This window comes from Thermobia domestica, chromosome 2, assembly GCF_964235325.1.
Source record: "Thermobia domestica chromosome 2, izTheDome1.hap1.1, whole genome shotgun sequence".
Classification (NCBI taxonomy): Eukaryota; Metazoa; Arthropoda; class Insecta; order Zygentoma; family Lepismatidae; genus Thermobia; species Thermobia domestica.
Window position 1 is genome coordinate 322531192 of NC_137455.1, and position 20530 is coordinate 322551721.

At 33.6% G+C, this 20530-nt stretch overlaps 1 protein-coding gene across 2 annotated transcripts in view; it reads left to right on the top strand.

The window, feature by feature from the left end:
* The first annotated feature begins 925 nt into the window (after positions 1–925).
* Positions 926–20530, top strand: part of Mlc1 (Myosin light chain alkali) — a 29344-nt gene continuing 9739 nt past the window's right edge. Inside the window, exons 1-5 of one of the 2 annotated variants that reach the window (XM_081749046.1) lie at positions 926–1053; positions 5316–5346; positions 13976–14116; positions 15398–15565; positions 17833–17919. In XM_081749046.1, coding sequence (XP_081605172.1) covers positions 1051–1053; positions 5316–5346; positions 13976–14116; positions 15398–15565; positions 17833–17919 — 430 coding nt within the window. In that variant the 5' untranslated portion in view covers positions 926–1050. The remainder of the gene's footprint in view (positions 1054–5315; positions 5347–13975; positions 14117–15397; positions 15566–17832; positions 17920–20530) is intronic. The other variant, XM_081749047.1, reaches the window with a different exon arrangement.

A 20530-nucleotide genomic window follows, 5' to 3' on the forward strand; every position in this document is an offset into this window, starting at 1 on the left:
ATGTGGAAAGCCTCCTAGATTGGAAAGCCTTAAATCTAGCGATACCGCGAACGTAGCGAGAGGGGAAAAAATTAGCATGGGTCTGAATCCTATTGTATAATAAGTTGATTGCTGTATTTTAGTACTAAAGAGAGGGTTTTTGGGGGCTTGGGCTCCATTGGTTCCGTCCTTAATCCGCTTCTGAATAGGAGTTATATAAAATAAAATGACACCTTTCACTTTAACGTCCCAACGATTATGCCCTTTAGACTTATATTAAGGAGATAGATGATAAATGCAAATGAATGATGATGGAAGAATTAGTGGAATGAGCATGTGAGTGGAAACGGGAATACCCCGAGAAAACAAACCCATGGGCACGTCGGAGTACAATATGGGAAAAGAAATTGATAAGGGGTACAAAAGAGAGAAAAAGGTTGGGAACCTCTGTTGTGTGGGATTTAAAAAAAAATGCAGGGAAGATCTTGTACGAACATAAACAATGGTAAATAGTATTGTACTATGGAACTGGATAAAATTACAAAAAGGGAAAGAAAGAAAGAAAGAAAGAAAGAAAACATGATGCGATTGATCAAACTGCTGGAACCAATATAGAAGTACTTAAGAGTGAGTATTTGTGTATGTGGGTTTTATTATTATTATTATTATTATTATTATTATTATTATTATTATTATTATTATTATTATTATTATTATTATTATTATTATTATGGAATATTTGTTATTATTATTATGGGACTTGAGTTGGTCTCAAAGTTTATCAAAATCCCTTCTTTAAGAGGAAAACACCTACAAAACAAATTAAAAATCGCTACCAAACTTTGAAATAGTGTTTTAAAAAGTTCCAAGTTTTCTGAGTCCATTCTGCTTTTGTCGTATTTAGCTTCAGCACTGTTGCCAAATTAGAACGACGAGATTCTATCCTCGTCCTTGCCGAGCGATCTGCGCGCCCTCTACCTGAGTTAAAACGCTAAATCTAGGCTTCTTGCTCTCCACTTCTGGTCCGGCTGAAGTAGGCAAAGCAGGAAGAGAGAACAGTCATTATCCAAAATGGTGAGTTATTTTTAGTTTCTTCGAGTGTTTTAGTGTGCAGCGAATATTCAGTGAAGATATTTTTTTTTCTTAAAGAGCGAATAATCATCGTAAAATTATTTGTCATACCCCAACTACCTGTGTATTTTAAAGTGCTATTTAAATGTGTACTTCCGAAATTTCGGAACTAGTGATATTTCGGAGTTACGATAGTTTTGAACATTATGTTTTGCTTGTGTGAGTTATTTTTCTTTTGTGTTTGTGTGTGTGTATGACTCTTTAAAAAAATTTAAAAAAAAACAAAGAAATTATTATTGAAAATCAAAATTTCATTTCATTATTAAGAAAACATAAGAAAGCATAAGTTAAATAATTCTGCCCAATTTCAATTAACTTAATAACTAAGCTTACCTTCATAAACATTCACAAAAGAAAGGTCAGTTACAGTAAAGTTTTATCGCATAATAGTTTCCGCTAATTCTTAAACATATAAATACTTCCAATATGTTATGGATAATAGTCATTCTTTCAAATTTACTAAAAAAAATGCTTCCTAGAACTACGAAGTAAGTACAACATTCGGAGCGCTCAGCCCCTTAACGACAATATTAGGGGCTGAAGAGGTCTAAGGCTCCAGGTTCCGGTGACTATGCCTATGATTACTCGATTACAAATATAAATGATCACGGTTTATTTTATTAAAAAGTATTTTCCATTAAATATTTCAAATATGAATAGTCTTGAAAGTTCTTGATTGAGTGTTGGATTGGATAGGTGTAAATTTCATTCTGGAAAGAGGCCAAACGAATTTCTGTGAAAATGATACAGGTACGTTATTTTTATGCACAGTAATTAATTTACACCCCCCGCTTTTTCACGTCCAGGCAAGGTACATTTTTAAAACGACATAAAATGATGTATAATTCGATAACAAATTATTGTTAAGACGACGTAAATAATATGTACTGTATTAACATATTAAAAACTTAAATTACAAAAAAAAAAAAAAAAAAAAAAACTGTCTTGTGGTTATATGGTTAGCACACGCGACTTTGGTGTGGAAGATCCGGGTACAATTTCCTGTTAGAATTCATGTAGTTCGGATCCCATGTTAAGCTGTAGGTACACGTCTCATATAGCATCGGTGCTGAAAGGGGCGTTAAATTCGAAATCAACTAATTTAATAAAAGATGTATGTAAAACAGCAGCGTCATTTTAGGTTTTGCCTGGGGGAAGGAAGACCCTCCGATATATTAGAAATTTAAAGTTTTCCATTAATATATTATTATCCTATTGATTAAAATGCACGTAAATCTCAAACTCAGGGGATACAATTGTGCCCCCTGCAGACCCAGATGACGCAACTAATTTAAAATCATGTGCAGTTGAAAAAGGCAGCGTCACAGACATTCAAGACCTCTTGAAGGTGTAATAATGTATAAATTTGGGTGCCTAATAATTATGATGTAATTTGCTTACCTAAATTTCCAGTCTTCAACAAATGATTTGGAAACCGTTATTAGTTCCCTTTACTGTATTCTATAGGTACTGTATTTCCTACTTTCTACAACTTTTTGTGTATTCCTCATTATATTTAGGCTATTCACTGTAGTTTAAAAAATGGTAGACCTTAGCGAAGAAAATTAACATTGAGTTTCGTGTATGGCTAAAGATATTCCTAGTAAACCAGAAATTATCTCAGTCAAGATAATAGAAAAGAACATTATGAAGATAATCGGATCCAGGCCCGCAACCAGAGGGGGGCTAGGGGGATCCTCTAAACTTTTCGTAGCCCCTCCAGACCTCAACACTAAAAACACGATTTAGATATTTGTAAGACAATTCTCAATGACTTGTCACCCCTAACATATTCATGGCCCTCCAAACCTCTGTGGCTGGTTTCGGGCCTGATCGGATCTCAGCTTGACATTTTTCACCAAGAGGCTAACGCGCATTTTTTGTTTGTTTTATGCATGGAATGCCGATTTCAATCTCTTGTGGCGTACTAATTCTTTGATATAAACACTAATAGTGGTTTTCCGATTTCACTATAAGCAGTAACTTCCGTCTTGTATGGTCCCACTGCTGACAAGGCACATTTAACTTCAACTCATCAATCAATATCTATCTCCGAGATCTTTGAGCGTTTATAATCTACAGTTGTACAGGAAAAGCCATACAGCAGTAGATATTATTATATTTACAAAGAATTCTTTCGTACCTAAATGACTTGGTGCTGTCACCTTTGGTATGAAAGATCCATATTCGATTCTCATTGTCAGAGGGAGTATTTGTAGTTTAGGTTCCATATTACCTTTAGAGCTACATCTCATAAATATCCTAGATGCTTGCAAGAAAGAGAAAAATAAATTTAAAAATATCTTATATATGAAAGAAATTTCTTTTGATATTATAACAATATCGATATCCTTAATCCATAATAAAATTCAGAGTTTTGAGTATAACGCATCATATGAACTACAGTAAAGAGTACCTTCGGTTACATATAGAATCTCGTGTGTAATCCTACTCTGTACAATTTAAGTAAGGTTATGTCGATTGATTGATTCTGAGTTTTACGTCCCGTTCAGCAACGAGACTATATGGGACGTGGACCTACTGATTAACGTGGAATCCGAACCACATGAGCTCCCGCCGGGAATCGAAAAAGGTTATGTCGAATCACTGTTGAATGTGCTGTCACCATTTCATTGTTATAGTCAAGCGTAACTCTATCTGTATTTAAAAAAAAGATAGTGATTTATCGATATTTTAATTATCAATCATTATTTTAATATCAGCCATATTCTTCGTGCTCTAATTCATTTACCAATGATAACGAATTAAGTTCGTAACCCGATAGCACACTACTTTTAAAAATTACGAAAGATATGTACACTCATGTCCAAAATTATTGTCACATGTCTATAAATAAGTTGTTGTAGGAATACAATTTGATAACGAATTCGCCCGGTATTTCTTATAATCTTAGTATGTATATAATCGGCAAAGACATGTATGTGGCAACTTTCATGTCAAAAGAGCAGTAAATAAGAACAATAAAACGAAAATAAAACTTTCTTATCCATTTAGCAAAATTTTGTTTTACTTATTCTAATTTTCGTATTTATAATTGTTTTCCTATGAAATTTACTACAAATATGCATTTCCCGATTATACACATAGTATCAGTATTAAAAGTACCCTGCAAAAATATTATCAAATTATATTCTTATAAGAAGACAGTTATAGATATGCGTCAATCATTTTGGACATGAGTGTACATCTTAGCTTTAAGGATGGCCATCAAGGTGACCTCATTTCTACACATTTTTCAAAATGTGGTGAAATAAAAGAATAATAAGAGAAAAGCTCTGTGTAATTATTTAGTACTCATAAGATACCACTTATACAGTGAAATAGTTTGTTTTGTTCATATGCATTCAATTGTCTTTATATTCATTACATTGCTTACGATCAGTAGTACTTTGTATTTATCAAGAAATTACATAGAGCTACAGTATTTTAGCATCATTCTTGCCTTTCCTCCAATACTTTGAAAACTGAAAAGTTGAGGGAAAAGTTAATGAGCACCTATTTAGAATAGAATTTGTGTGATAATGAAAAAACTTTTATAACAGATTGTACATATTTGAGGAAAAATTTCATAGTAGCTTACCAGTGGCGGCTCTTGAAGGAAGTCTTATCGTTAAAAAAATATATAATGATAATAATAATAATAAATTTTACCGCTTCAAGCCAGTGCAAATAATCTAAGAGTTAATATATTATGTAAGCTTTGTACCCCTAGCTAGTAGCAAAAAGAAACAAATGATTTACTCATGTAACATCCCTCAAGAGCCGCCATTGAGCATGAGTGTAATGGAAAAAACTATTTATTATTTGGAAATTCTACTTAGAGAGCTACATACTTGTAAATATTAGACATTAATTTGGCATGCTGCTCTTTTTATCTGATTTTCTGTAGCGAGAAGTATGAACCAAATTTTGTAAATCGACAACCTCGAATTTAAGTAAATTTTAATGTAACTAAAAGAGCTTTTTTTTTTTTTTGAAGTTTTTAACTTCGCTTTTAGCACCAAGGCTATATAAGACTAGGACCTACAGCTTAATGTGGATCCGAACCACATTCACTTTCCTTAGTGGGCCGTCACTCGATAGAGTGTAGTTAGGTGGTGTTACTGATAAATATTTCTTGTGCAATTCACTTTGTACTTCTACTTGTTTTGAGGTACTAAATTGGGTGTATTTTCTCTTTACAGTCTCACGATCTTAGCGCTAGGGACGTTGAGAGTAAGTAAACTTCTATATTTCATATCTATATATAATTTTATAATTAGTATATAAATTTTCATAATGTGCTTGAGTGCATTTGTAATTAAACATCAATAAAACGTGAATATTTGTCTTTACATGCATTACTCTATTTTTGTATTTAAGAAAAAAAGATTTAAAAAGAATTCCGTGCTCACAATCAAGAAAATGGCGCCGTGACAGGTTTCATTTTCGCTTTCCTCCACACATAGCTCGCTGAGTTCGTTAGAGAGCTAAATATATCTCCTGCATATAAGGAGATGGACCAGTTACAGCTAAACATAGAACACAAGTATTTTCAGAAGATGCTGAGCAACTTCTCAAATGTTTAGTTCGTCTGCCTTGTTAAGAAGTTTGAATTGGGTCATGTAAAAGCAAAAGAAAAGAAAATCACTGATTGAGCAGTTTCGTTTGAAAAATTAAAGAAATTATTTCACTATTATTAGATAATAATCACAATAAAGAATAATTATGCGTTTTATTTTATATTTGAATCTGATTCTCGTAGTCTTCAATAATTAAAAAAAAAACACCACTGATGACTTGTGACCTTTGAAATCCTGAGAACTGACCTTTGAAATCTTATAATGCACATGAGAATAACTCTAATCATCATAAAATCTGTTCAAATATTGTGAATTCTTCTAATTTCTGGGGGCGTGGTGGCTCAGTGGTAGAACGTTCACCTCCGGTGCTTGGGGTCCCTGGTTCGACCCGAGCTCGCGCCGTGTGGACTTTGTGATGGACAAACATCGTGCTTGGATATTTTCTCTGGGTTCTCCCGTTTCCTCCCACTTTCTTCATTCCACCATTTCATTCATTTCCCATCATCACCGTCTCCCTTAGCCTAACCGGCCTAATCGTGGGACGTAAAACAAGATTTCAGTTCATTTTTTCTTCTAATGTCTGTGCCTGTGACAAGTCTTTTCTTTTTTCATTTTACTTTTCTTTTACTATGTTTACTTTGCCCAGTAGTAGTTCAGCGGATGCACTTTAAAAATAGGATGAGGAAGAGGTAGATGTCATGTGGAATGAATTATATTACAATAACGACTAATCTTCGTTAATTTTAGTGAGTGTTCTTAATTCCACAATGCATTGAAGCTTTAGAACGATGTAATGACAGTATATTTGACAGCGATTCAGTGTAATTTTTTGACTTATTCACAAATCTTAGAGTGGCGGATCTAGCCCGGAGCCGGGAGATGCTAGGCCCCCAGTTTTTTGAGTGACAAAAATAATTTAAGCTATTATTTATATATTTGAAAGTTTATAGCAAACTCATGATATACCTATGAAAGTCTGGGTTCTGATTGGCCCCTCCCCACTAGTTTTTACCTCCTAGATCTTCCACTGTAGAATGCTATTCTTTAATACTTCAACACGCAAAATCATGATGCTGTATTATAAATAATTAGGTAGTTCTCTCTCTATAAATGATGCATAGTCAACTCGAATTTAGTTGTTACAATGAAACAACAGTAATGCACGTGTTACTTTATGGTCATTTGTAAAGTGTGCGGAAGATTACTTTTGTTTGATCCTAATAAAACCTCTTAACAGAGGAATTTTTGGGGAAAAGTCGTTTTGGATTTTTCTTTGTGTAAAATTTGTTTCAAAATGGAAATAATAGAGGAGTTTACTTTCTTTTCACTATCCGTTGTAACACCTGTCTACTACTATGACAGTAAAGAACTCAGTGGTAGACTGCTCACCACTAGCGTGTGGTGTAAATTAAATAAGAATCGAGATATGTAAATAAAAGTGGTAAATTAACTGACGCCGGAGGTTCAGCACTACAGGAACAGAGATTTATTATTTGGTACTATTCCAGGAGCTATATAAGATCATTAATATGGAATGAATCTTGGATAATCAAGGAAAAGTGTTGAAGGGCCACGATGACTCAGTGGTAGAACGCTCACCTATTGCATATGGAGTCCCTGCCAAGTGAACCTTGTGGTGAACAAGCACCGTGTGCATAGGTTTTTTGGGCTTCTCCCGTTTCCTTCCACTTTCTTTATTCGAGTATTTCGTTCATTATCATCACTGTGGGACATGACATTACACTAAAAGAAAAACACTTTTTGAAAACAAATTAGTAACACGAGCGTATTTTTATTTAAAAGATTATGTATAATTTATAAGAAAAGTATACGTGTTTTAGTCAAGGCACCTCCAGAGAGGAAGAGGGTATGAAAGGTCAGACCTATTTATTGATAAATTTAGAAACAATAGTACATTGGGAGGAGAAGATATCGAGAAAATTTAGGGGAGGGGAACGAGTCTTGGACAGTAGATTGATAAACGCCTTTTCTTATTCTGTATGAAGCTAATTGAATCATTGTTGTTCTTACATTCCGAAGAGCTATCTTTATATCCTTTCACGCCTTTTTTATAAATCTACCTACACGTAGAGTAACCACAGACTTCCTGATTAGAACTGTAGGCCTACACATACATCCCAAGTGTTTATTCCATGCCAACGTGTACGTCGTTCGTTTCAGACATCCCAATAGTATTGTCTTAATATACATGGTGGCCCAAATGTATGCATACAGTACCGTACTGATAAGCTTATTGCATTTTATATCATTTCTGGTTGTTATCATTCAGGTAGACTTAGTTTCTTTATTATTTGTTCTTAATGTGTTTTTACTTACATCTTAAGCTCGGAAGAGCCGAAGCAAATATATCCATAAACTAGAATGTTATACTTGTTCAATGCAGGGGTGTATACCTACTTTTGGGCCACCCTGTATTGTGACAAATACTTACCGTATTTATCTGACTATAAGACAGTTTTTTTTTTAATTATTTGGTCGTCATTCGAAAAGCATTGGTCTTACATTCGCAGATGAAGTTTTGGTGGTTGAGGACAATGTTTATAGCTGTGTAGTTTCTTTTTTGTATTTTATATACAGTAAAAAGGGTTATGAAAGTAAAAATGCAAGTACCTTAAACTACGGTATCCATATTTTACCGGTATTTGTTGTTTTATTATCATAATTTAGGCAACCAATAATAATGAGCATATATTCACGATATGTTATATCAATAAAACAAATTGTAATATTAATTATTCAGAAAAATCTAAAATAATCTCAAGGAGTCTCTTCAAAATAGGGGGGTTGTCTTGTAGTCAGGGTAATCTTACAATAGGATAATTACGGTATCTTATAGTTTTGTATTGAGCAGCATTCTCACTGCTCGCTTGATTCAGATCTTTCCTTTAATATCATATATTCGAAAAACTCCCAAGCTCTGCAGCAACTCTTTCTGTTCTGCTCAAGAATTCAGCGATTAATTTCGATATCTCTTATAATTAGCAAAATCATTTTTCGATGGTTTTTCTTCTTTTAATTTCTGTTCCTAGGAAATTTCTTGAAATGAAAATGAAATCGTGAGAAATGAATCCAATGGTGAAACGAATAAAGTGAGAAAAAACGGGAAATCGCCGAGAAAACTCACGAACATGACGTTTTTCCACCACAAAGTCCACTTGGCGTGTATTGAGATCGAAACAGCGACCCCACGCACTAGAGGTGAACGCTCTACCACTGAGCCACCGTGTGCCCGGTAATTTCTTGGTTATCTATGTGGTCAATAAGGTAGAATTTGCACAGGGAATACATTTTCAACTATTTTTTCTTTCTTTCTTTAATCTTTTTACCTCAGTTTTACTTCCAAGGAAGAAAAAAAAAGTTCGTTTCATGCTTTTGAGCTTATTGAGCAAGTAATTTAACCCACTGAAAACTTCACATTGTTTTGCTGAAATTCCAAGGTCAACCACGAACCAAATTAACTTACTGCACGCGATCTCAGAAACACGAGTAATCACTTAATTTGGAAAGAGAGAGACAAGTCGTCATATTTTTGGCAACCCTTCAAAGGAATTACCAGTTTAGTTTGACTTCCTCGAAATGAAGACAATTGTCACTTCCGAGTAGAGTAATTTATGTTATGAAGGATTTTCAAGATCTGTTGTTTTTCCTTTTTTCGTAAACAAAATAGGAAGGAGCAAGAAATTTGCAATTAAAAAGTATTACAACAACAACAACAATCAATAATAATAATAATAATAATAATAATAATAATAATAATAATAATAATAATAATAATAATAATAATAATAATAATAATAATAATAATAATAGTGGCGTGCGCGAAAGTTTGTCAAGGAGGGAGGTTAAACCTCGAAACCTTCCTTGCGTAATGCACTGAATAATAAAATGAAGCTAATAACGGACGTAACAGATTCAAGGTTATCACGTGGGGAGAGAGGAGCACTACGCCTTCTTGTTTGTCTCCCCGTGGCATGCTTGTGAATGTCACTAGATCTTATAAACACAAAGCATCATTTCCTAGAAATATATTCCAGAGAAAAAAAATACCTAGTTATGGCGCATGATTTTAAGAAGAAAGAAATTGAACTAATTTTCTTTCACATAATTGTGATCCTTTTTTCTACTACTACCAAACGTGCTCTGAATCCTCTGAAATCGTAAATTTTACTTTACTTTCACGACTCGTAGTTTGTTAAATCAGCCGAAAAGCAAGTTGAAAAACATTTTATCCAGGGCCTTTCTTGTCCTCTGAACACAATTACCTTTGGTGTTTAAAATAAATAAAAGATTAACTTGTCAATTCGCCTAATTCCCAATCGTCTAACAATTTATCAGCTGTCATTCACAGATAAAAATTACATCATCGCTATTTTAGATGAAATGCGAATTCGTATTTGACCTAATCATCATTTCACCTAACGATTTCATCAAGAAGGAACTTCCCCTTATATAGAATATCAAACAATGTTTCCTTGCCTATATGCTCATACATAAATAGGTAATATATATAGAGAAAGTCTTATTAGCAAAAACAATGATTAACTATTTCATATACATTAGTTTATTTTCAAATAACTATAACATGAACTACTTTAAATTCACAAGAAATCGCACATTAAAAAAATCGTTATAAACATACTAACAATTTGTCACAATGAACTACTACGTCGTGTATCAAAATGAATACGTCTAAGTACGTAAATAATACAAGTATCTATAAAATACATATAGTCTGGTTTCTGCTAGATCTAGTAATTCTGGATTAATGTCTACACGAGTTTTATCATAATTCTTAGGAATAGAAGTTGCATTTACAGTGTTTATTTGATGTACATTCTTGTATGAGCCATTTTGTTTCTGTTATTGTATACCATTCTTAACGTGTTTCGCAGAACCCAAAACAACATTCTTTTTCAAATAAAGTTTGCTTTCAGTTGGATTGAAAATACAAATTACTGGTTTAATTTCATCTACTATTGTTCCATTAACAAAAATTTCTGCTTGACTCTTAGTTATTTCATTATGAATTAACAAGTTATAATTACCCATAAGATCATGCACTTTCTTTAACATTACTTGTGGCAAAAATTCGGAAGCAAGACACTGAATGCGCCACTAAAAATTGAGATTGATATAATCTAACAATATGGTTAGAAATCTCATCAAAAGGTACGAACAGTGGTAATTGTATTTTCGCAGGATTACCAAATTTAACAAAACTAAACGAATTCTTATTATGGTCAATCTTGGCTTAATATAGTATCAGAAACAAAGTCTTTATAAGCGCTAAAAGGATGTGTAAAATTCTGACCTCCTAAATTGAATTTTACTAAGCGATCTGACCATATTCCTGTGAAATTTCTGTTATTCCACGTATAAAAGTTATAACTTGAACTATTATATTCTTTTCACTTGAAATATTGGCTGATATGACGCTAATTGTACTGTTACTATTAATTAAGAATATGTGCGAATTATTGTCAATATAAACTTTAACCTGAGGTACATAAGACTCATAATGTATGGGCATTGAATATCTTGTACCATTTCTAGCATTATTGCACATACTACTAACTAAATTATTCTGTGTATTCGATTACATTTCCTGACTTACAACATTGGCTGCGTTTTAACAGAAGCAACAGTTGTCTGGTAATTTATTTCCTTGTATCTGAGACGGATGCGTAAAAGAAGGATTCGTTCGCTGCAAGTTATTGTCCTCATAAGTTTCCGTTGTCATAGATCTTTGCATGTTGCGTAAGAAGAATGCTTTCGCTGTGCTCGACAATTTAAAAGATCATTCGATTGCAGTTTGATGCAAGCTAACTGAGCTGCTCAGGCAAATACATGGTTTCATTTACAGTGCGAGAAGAAAAATCTAAAGAATTCTTATCTTGCTGCGTTGGTTGAACTGTAATCGGATAAATCATGATAACGTTTCATTGTCACAGACCTGATCGCTTTGTACGTATAACAACTAAAAAATTCATTCTTTCTTCGAAAGCCAACGGTTTTGCTAATCCAGTAACGGAAATGAATGTTTTTCTTGACACAGGTGAACACAGGTGAATAAAAAGATAACAATGCACCTTCTACAATCAAGTTTATCTGATATGCTACAGAAGTATTACGATCATAACTCAATATTAATTTCCATTTCTGAAATAAATAACCTAGAACAGATTCTGATTCTAGTTGTTCTCTATCTCTTATGTGTTGCTCTAAAACTCTCAAAATTGCATTATCCTGAAATGCATCTATGATTTTCAGTTTTATATACAAATACGTGAGATTTTCATACTCCGATGTACACTGTAAAGCGAGTAGAAATCAGCGAGCTCCGTTATTAAGACAATAAGGCAAAAGATGTTTCTGTAGGTCTTTCAAAGAATGAATCACGGAATAATCTTCAAATTTATTAGAAAATGTCTGAACTAACTCATGAAGTTTGCCATAAAACATAGGTAGTTTAACTATTGTGTGCGGTCTAAAGAAGAGGAAATGACCTATCTTCTGTTACAAACTATGTTTCTAAATCAGTGATGAAAAACCCCTAATCACAAACTTCTCATATCACAAATAAATCAAAATCTCACAACAAATATGCACATATAGCCCATATCTCTCCCTCTCTCTCTCTCTCTCTCTCTCTCTCTCTCTCTCTATATATATATATATATATATATATATCAGTACACCAACAAATAAAATAACACTTCTTTTATACTAAATAAGAAAAAGGAGAGAATTGCTTCCTTCTAGGGAAAATTGCAAACTCGCAAAAACTTCAACGGTTCAAACCACAAATAAATAAATTTACAGATGGAACTAAATTAAAATTACTCGAAATGAGCAAATGTGTAATCGTGGAAAGGGTGGGTTGGTGGGAGAAATTTAATTTTACTTCCCTTTTCTTTCCTCTACATAACATCATGCGCAAAGGCACAATAAAATAAAAATTGCTACTAAAGCGTGAGTTTCATAGCATCAATCCACTGTGCCAAGATGCAATAATTTATTTGTTAAAATTCAAGGGAAACTACAGAAATTAAAACCCAGGAAATCTCTACCATGTACCGATGCGGGCCATCAATTTCGTTAGCTTAGATGTTAGATTTCAGTTTATCGTTAATTATCATAAAATTTCAAACAAAGGGATGTAAGAGGGGATGAGAACTGGTGACACACAGAACTTATTTAAGAAAAGGTTATGTTTATCCATAAACAAAACTCAACTAAGTCCAATTTTAAAAGTCAGGTATAAGGGATATTTCGTTCTTGATAAGATCGTTAGGCGAACTGGTAATTAAGCAAAGTGGGAAAACATCAAATAAAATGCGATTTTGTTTTAGTTCCACTTTTCCAGTGAGCCATCGTCTCGCAAAAAATTCCAGAAATACTCTAATCAACAGTAGTGGTACCTTGTATTCGTGGTAAACTCTATGTAACTTTCTAGAGTGTTTATATTTATTTATGAAAAGTAACATTTTTCAGTAATAAAACAAGGGAGTTCCCAGCAGAGTGGTCTAACAGTAACAGAACCTATAGGTATATGCGTAAGTGAGTTCTACTGGAATTTTCACTTAAAAAAACTATTCCAGGTATGAAACAAAAAGAGATTTTGAATAATAATAATAATAATAATAATAATAATAATAATAATAATAATAATAATAATAATAATAATAATAATAATAATAGTCTCGGGCTCAGTGCCGAAAAGAAGTTTGAGAAAAATCCGTATCAGATGCGGAACAGAAATTGATTTTCTGAGAAAATTGTTTTAATCTGGAGCCGGAATAGATATTGAAGTAAAGCAAGATTACAGAAAAAAAAGAGAAATTGGTTTTGTGATAAAACTCCTGTTGATGGTTCCTTCGAGTTATCATTTCACAGTTTGTAACAATCGTTTGTAGTTCGTGACGATCTTGAGCTTAAAAATGGTATTAAAATATGTCTCGGTTCTCTATTTTGAAACATCCATTTATGGTTTTCGATTTGTGAATAGAACCAATATGTTCAAATGCATTTTGGATCTCTGCCAAAAGCACACAGAATTAAAATGTTTATGATATATAGGTTCTGGGAATGGGACCTAAACCATTTTTAGTTTTGTTACCATTAACAACCCTGGTTCCGAGTGTTACGATATGAAATTTATTTCGAGTGCCACGATATTTTTTTATTATATAAAGGAAACAAGTAGAAGTGTGTAACGTGCATAGTAGTCTAAGTTGTTAATGCATTTTGTTATTTTTCAGGAGCCCAGCTGACTTTCAGCATTTACGACGCCGATGGATCTGGCATTGTAGATGCTTTCTACATCGGTGACATGTTGAGGGCTCTCAACCTCAACCCAACATTGGCCGTCATTGAGAAAGTCGGCGGAACCAAGAAGAAGAGTAAGTACATAATATATAACCTTAACCCTTAACTGTACTGGTAAAAAAAAAAGTCACGTTTCTCTGCTGGTGGGATATCTGAAACCCCCACATTAAAATTACACTATAAATCTTGTAATAATAGTTATATTGCTCGCAATAGTTGCAGATATGGTTACACATAATCAAGACAAACGTACAAATGATGTTCCTTGTGAATACCTTCCTTGGAATTACATTGAACAAAAAACTGTATCTGCCTACAACGAGAAAATGTACGTTGCTGAAGAAAGGCCGTGAGGTATTTAAATACCCACCAGCACAGTTAAGGGTTAATTATATGCTTGAGATTGTACAACAGATACTCAAATAATAATACTCCAACCAAGGACCTTGATTGGGGTTGTTTCCCTATAAATTAAAAATTTGGATTCCGATATTATTTGTTTTCGAGCAAGGCATGAGCTACAGCATTATCTTATAAATATTATAAAGGAAAAAAATAAATGAAATTGAAACATTCCTAGAATAATGCTGTACGGCACATTTCAGTGAAATGGAGGGAAAACTATGGAACTGTAGTATGCTTGCATATAGTGCAATGCTCCGCGCAGAATTTGCCAGTATACTGGTGCCATATCTTGGCCAGTGGAGAAACTAGTCTTTCAGTATACGTTACTCATGTTCTGTAGAGCATAACTTCACTACCAATTAAGTAAATTCCAAAATATGCCAAATAACGTTATTCGGAAAAATCCTTCAGTATGAATGTAAATTTCTGAAAGAAGAAACTTGAATGAGCAAATAGATCAAGGAAGGTAAGGAAACGTATTTACATGAAAATAAAGCGAAACACACACAAGCACAAGCTTTCCTTACCTAGCAGATTGGATTCTTTGAAACCAATATTGTGAGTTTTGGTTTCAACTTCCTTCCAATATTGGAACCTTCAACTTATGTTGACAGTGGAAGTGACTCATCCATTGAAGGTGATGGGGAAGGTGATTGGTCTTACTTTACATTATCACCTTCCTCTTGATAGGTTTAAAGTTCCACGTAACTTTTTAAATTTAATTTATTTATTTATTTATTTATTTATTCATTCATTTATTTTTGAATCTCTTAGTTTTCTGTCTGGGTTCTATAACAGTTATATATTCTGATTTGGAACGAACATAGTGCTCGATATAAATTGTAATAAGTTTTGAAGAGGTACATAATTAGTTATCGTTGCACATTTTTCTTTCTTTTGTAAATCTATGTCTATCAGCCCTAAAAAGATGTGATTCGAATTTCTTTCAGATGAGAAGAAGGTGAAAGTTGAAGAATTCTTGCCAATCTTCGCCCAGGCCAAGAAGGAGAAGGAATCTGGCTGCTTTGAGGACTTCATGGAGTGCTTGAAACTGTACGACAAGGCTGAGAACGGAACCATGATGGCTGCTGAGCTTTCACACACATTGTTGTCTCTGGGTGAGTAAGATATTGTGCATTCGAACACCAATAGAAGAGTGGCAAAACACTAACATGAAGTTATAAAGGAATTACAAATTAAATCAACTTATTGTTATTAGCAGTAAGTATGTCAAGAGGGTGTAGCAACCATGGGCGCAGACTATCAATATGTCGAGTGTTACAACCATTGCAAGGGATGCCCATTTGCCATTCTTACCAAGCGTGAGACAGACACTGACCTGTTAATCCCTTGAATAATTTCACCCGTACATTGGTCGTAACCTTCGTAGAAAAAGTTAGTTTTGTTTGTTTACAAATTATGTACCAGGAATATGCTATACAGGATAAACAACTTACCTGGAGTAATAGAACTTCTCTTAATCTCTGTACGTGAAAATGCGTAAAAGGTTTTTCGTTTCATATGAAGACAAAAATTTTCTCTGGACTCTGCCGAAACTGCGTCTCGCACCATCTGAAAGTTACCCTCAACAATACTGTATATCTGAATAGCTGATTACCGGCACTGATTTGGTGAGCGAAAAAATCACCATACATCATTGTTTCTGTAGTGATTTTATCTTATTCTATTCACTGAAGTCGCTGGATGTCCACTCTATTCACAGTCTTTCAAAAAAAATTTTAATTCTTCAAACCAAAATAAACGAATAAATTATAAATAAATTTGTTATAATAGGAAGGGGAAAAATATGCAAAAACCTGCTGCAAACGCTCAAAAGTTTACACACACTCTCATAAAATTGCAACCCTTAAGCGCTTGCTTTCCAGATCCCATCACCCAACGAGTGATACTACCCAACCTTTGATCACATCAAATAGATTTGATTATATTGCACTACAAGGCAGAAAAACTATCACTATCTGTTCAATTTGATCTCAGACAGTCTGTGGCAATGCCGTAATAATGCACTCTCATGGTTACGTGGCTAATATGCGTTCTTTCTTTTCGCGTGGTCCTGAATTCAGGTCTTGACGGGAATGTTTACCTTGGACAGAAATCCGAATATTGGTTAAGGCACCACTTAAGATATCAGATCTCGTCTTATCAGCCGCGCATCCAGAATTTTTTTTTTTTTTTTGTAAGGGGAGGTCCGAAGTTTGGGAGAGAGTGTCCAATACTACAAAACACTATGTCTGTCTAGTATTGAAATGGTACCTTAAATACGATAAGTAATTGTAAAGTATTGTCATCTATATTCTCAAGGGAAAATGTACAACTACTGCAGATTAGTTTTTAAAGAAAAGAAAGAGTAGTACAGATGAAGTGTAAGATCAAATCTTTGTGTTACATCAATCATTTCCCTGCTCTAAAAAAGGTTTAATTCTACTGAGAAATTGTACAAATTATGTGTCGACTTACAAAGCTTTGAGTGGGTCTTCTGGACCCGGTGGACCTAGGCCTGCCAAACTTTCCGGTTTTCAATGAAAGAATTAACTGTCCCAAAAAAGGCTTTCGGGACGCCTGTTTGTCCCGGTTTTCGTTCTTCAGATTGAAAAAATTCAACTCGCAAGAACTAGTATGCCTCAACTAAAAACGGAAGGTCAAACGGGGATGATGCAACAAAGGAAAAGTATATCTTCAGACATAAATCGGAGAGTGTGTCGTAATTGGAGCAATATTTAGGGCCTGTTAAGCAAAAAAATCGGAATTCGGAATAAGGCTCTCCTTATGTTACATTTTCACATTCTTTATACATCCTTTGTGGGGCTTCATTTGTGTTAACTGTGAATAGAATGAAGTGGAAAATTGCGAGTACTAACCTGGAAAAGACATGTAATTAATTGATTCTGGCGAAATGATTAGGAACCTGATCTTATATATAGCCTGAGATTGGTGACTCGGTTTTTCGCTTACAAAATCTGGCAACCCTAGGTGGACCTTCTGTATAGGCGTGTCCCTACGCCTCATACAGCCTTTGTATTGAAAAGTACGTTAAAGAACTTCACTTTACGTCACTTTAAGAAAACATGAAAGAGAAACTATTCCTCATAAAAATTAACGAGCTAGAAAAAGTAAAGATTGTACAAGGTTTTCAACACCGATAAATTAGGAAGCACGCTGAAATATTGATAGTCCAGGGCTGTATAATATCTAAATACAATTCTGAATATAAGTATAATTTAAGTTTAAAGATTTTCTAAACTCATAGACAAAATACTTAGGTAGGTATGAACATTACAATCTAACGAAACGTAACTGATTTCAGTTTCATTATAATGTCAACCAATTGATTATATTATATATTCTTTTTTTTCTTATACAACAGGCGACAGGCTGACAGACGCTGAAGTTGATGCCATCTTCAAGGACTGTCTTCCACCTGAAGACGATGAGGGTTTTATTCCATATGCACGTAAGTATTTCAGTATCTGCTTCGGAGAGTGTAAAACTGTATTAAGTCTCGATTACTTACAATTTCAAGATGAAAACGAGTTATTAAGTACGTTGTTTATTTTGGTAACTTTATTATGACTTAAAAATAATTAATTTAATATTTTTGTTGCTTTTCGAAGAAATATGTTCTGCATATGAGACATAATAAGAAACATTTATATTACTAGAAGTAGAAAAATGTTATTTTTTTAAATCTCGGTATCATGTTAATATGTTAAGAAGATATGAATCAAAATATTTCTTAGGATTGGAGCGTCAAATGTCACTCTTAGCAGTAAGGGTTCCCAGATCTTACAGTTTCCCCGTAGGTTTTGTTTTTTCTGCTACGTTTTACGTTATATGTTTTTACTTCCCTCGTACAAGGATTTCTTCCGCTTAAAAAAATAAATCAAAGAAGTGATAGTCTTGAACCTTTTAAAATGCTTTCATAAATAAAGTTTGGATAAACTTATGGAATTCTGTATAAATTGGTGCATTTTAAATTATTGTGTTCAAATGAAAGAAGTGATATTACATACTAAATGGATTTTTTTTTTTTTTTTTTTTTTGGTCTTTTGTAAAATCTCTATGAAAACTGCACTAAATATTCTGAAAGTAGTTGATTTTTGTTGAGCATTCCAAATTCAAATGTACTTGTTGAGAAAGTATTTTCATTAATGCGCAGCAAATGGACCGATGTCAGGAACAGAAGCTCCTATGAACTAATAAAAGTAGAACTCCAATTGGTTGTAAATTTAAATGTCCCCCAAGGAGTTATTAAACCCATGAGAAAGCATATGGCATTCATTGAAATATAATTAAAAGGCGACAAAAATTTGCCTAATATACTTTTTTGTTTTATGTATCATTTTTTTAATGAAACACTCCAGTTTCTATTTAAATTGTTCTCCTTCACTTTGTGAAGCCATGTGTGTTTATTTATGTAAATTTTGAATATCATATATTTCTTTTTAAAAAATCTTCCTTTTTTCTCTTAAAAATTTGGCAGATCTATTTTCAGTGCTTATTCATCAAACTTTCCATGTAGCTGATGTTTCCTTGGTGCTAGTGGTTTCGAGTTCAAACCCTGCTGAGGACATAATTTTCCGTGTTGACTGTATCTAGATAAACCGGGTAGATATTTAGATTAAGAGGTTAAGAGATATTTAGATTAACTCGTCTTTGGAATACAGGCACAGCAGCGATAATAAGTGCGCTGATGGTGAATGTGGTAACCATCCTTCAGATAGTTGAAAATGTGCCATCTGATTGGACATAGATGTTCGTAGATTGTACATTACTTTTAATTTTTCTCATTCATTAACACTTTAAAAAAAAAAATTCACCTAAAGGGCGTTACGCGTTTCTTTCGCCAAGAAAAGCTTCTGGGAGCATCTGGAAGTAACCCATTCTACGGAAAAGTACGTTGCTAAGAGTATTGTCATGCGATTTGTTAAACATTTGCTGCTCCGAATTGTAGTACTAAGTTCTCTGTTCTGTTCTTTATCCTCGTTCAGCTTAGCCCCACTCTAACTTCAATCACTCTGAATGTATTGAATGCAAACACTTTGAACCTATATTTAGACATTTTTATTTACTTTTAACCTCATACTCTCACAGTTATAGAATATACAGTTTTGTAAAAGAAGTTTCAAGAAGCTGTGAACGACAATTAGCAACTTTTCCCCAGTAATTTTTGTTTCCTAATTTCGTACGGGAGGTGTACGCTATGAATGGATAGATGGCGTGATTAGTTTGTGGAAATGACTTTCAGAGGGTAGAGGATTTTTTTTTAACTTAGGTTTAAAGATTCCTTGACTTTTTGTATCGATCAAATATCAAACGCTTATACAAAATTTTTAAAACCGTTTAACTGTCAATTCCACTTTATTTCTCTGTTTTTTAATTTACATATAGTCTGTTATTTCCTTTCGAAATTCACTTTTAGAATTTGCATATTTAATATAATTTTCAAAGCTTTCATAGATTTCTGACAACATTGTTTTCTGATTACCTCATAAGTTGAAACAATCTCCATCTTGGATACAAATATGTAATTCGAATGCAGAATGTTCTGTTGTTCATAACCATTGTTCTGAAAAGAACGTTAGACCCTACTCACTCAATCAAATTTCAAATGAAATCAAATTCATTGTCGTCAAGTTTCTTCACAAAATCTCTATGAATGGTGTCTTCTTGTATTACAATTATTATTACTGTAATAAGTAATCTTTGCTCTTTAGCCATGTGGAACACCCAGCCTCTGGGGCGGCCTCTGTCCAATGAACCCTTTTATCTGGCCAGCCTGACCCGATATTGAGAATCTCTTATACTGAATTGAAAATTTCTCCTGGATAATTGATGTCCACCTTGAAAATATCCTCCGCGTTGAAACATCTATTTGGCTATTCCATTATTGTGAAAATGTTATATATTATTTCGTACGGTCCTCGACGTCAATTAAGTTCTCTGTAATCCAACTTTCACATTCCTGCTCTACATTGATGTAATAGTCGTGTTTAGCAATATACTTTTGTATTGTAATGTCCAGATGTGTGTATATTTCTTGTTTAATTATTCAGATTTCGTAA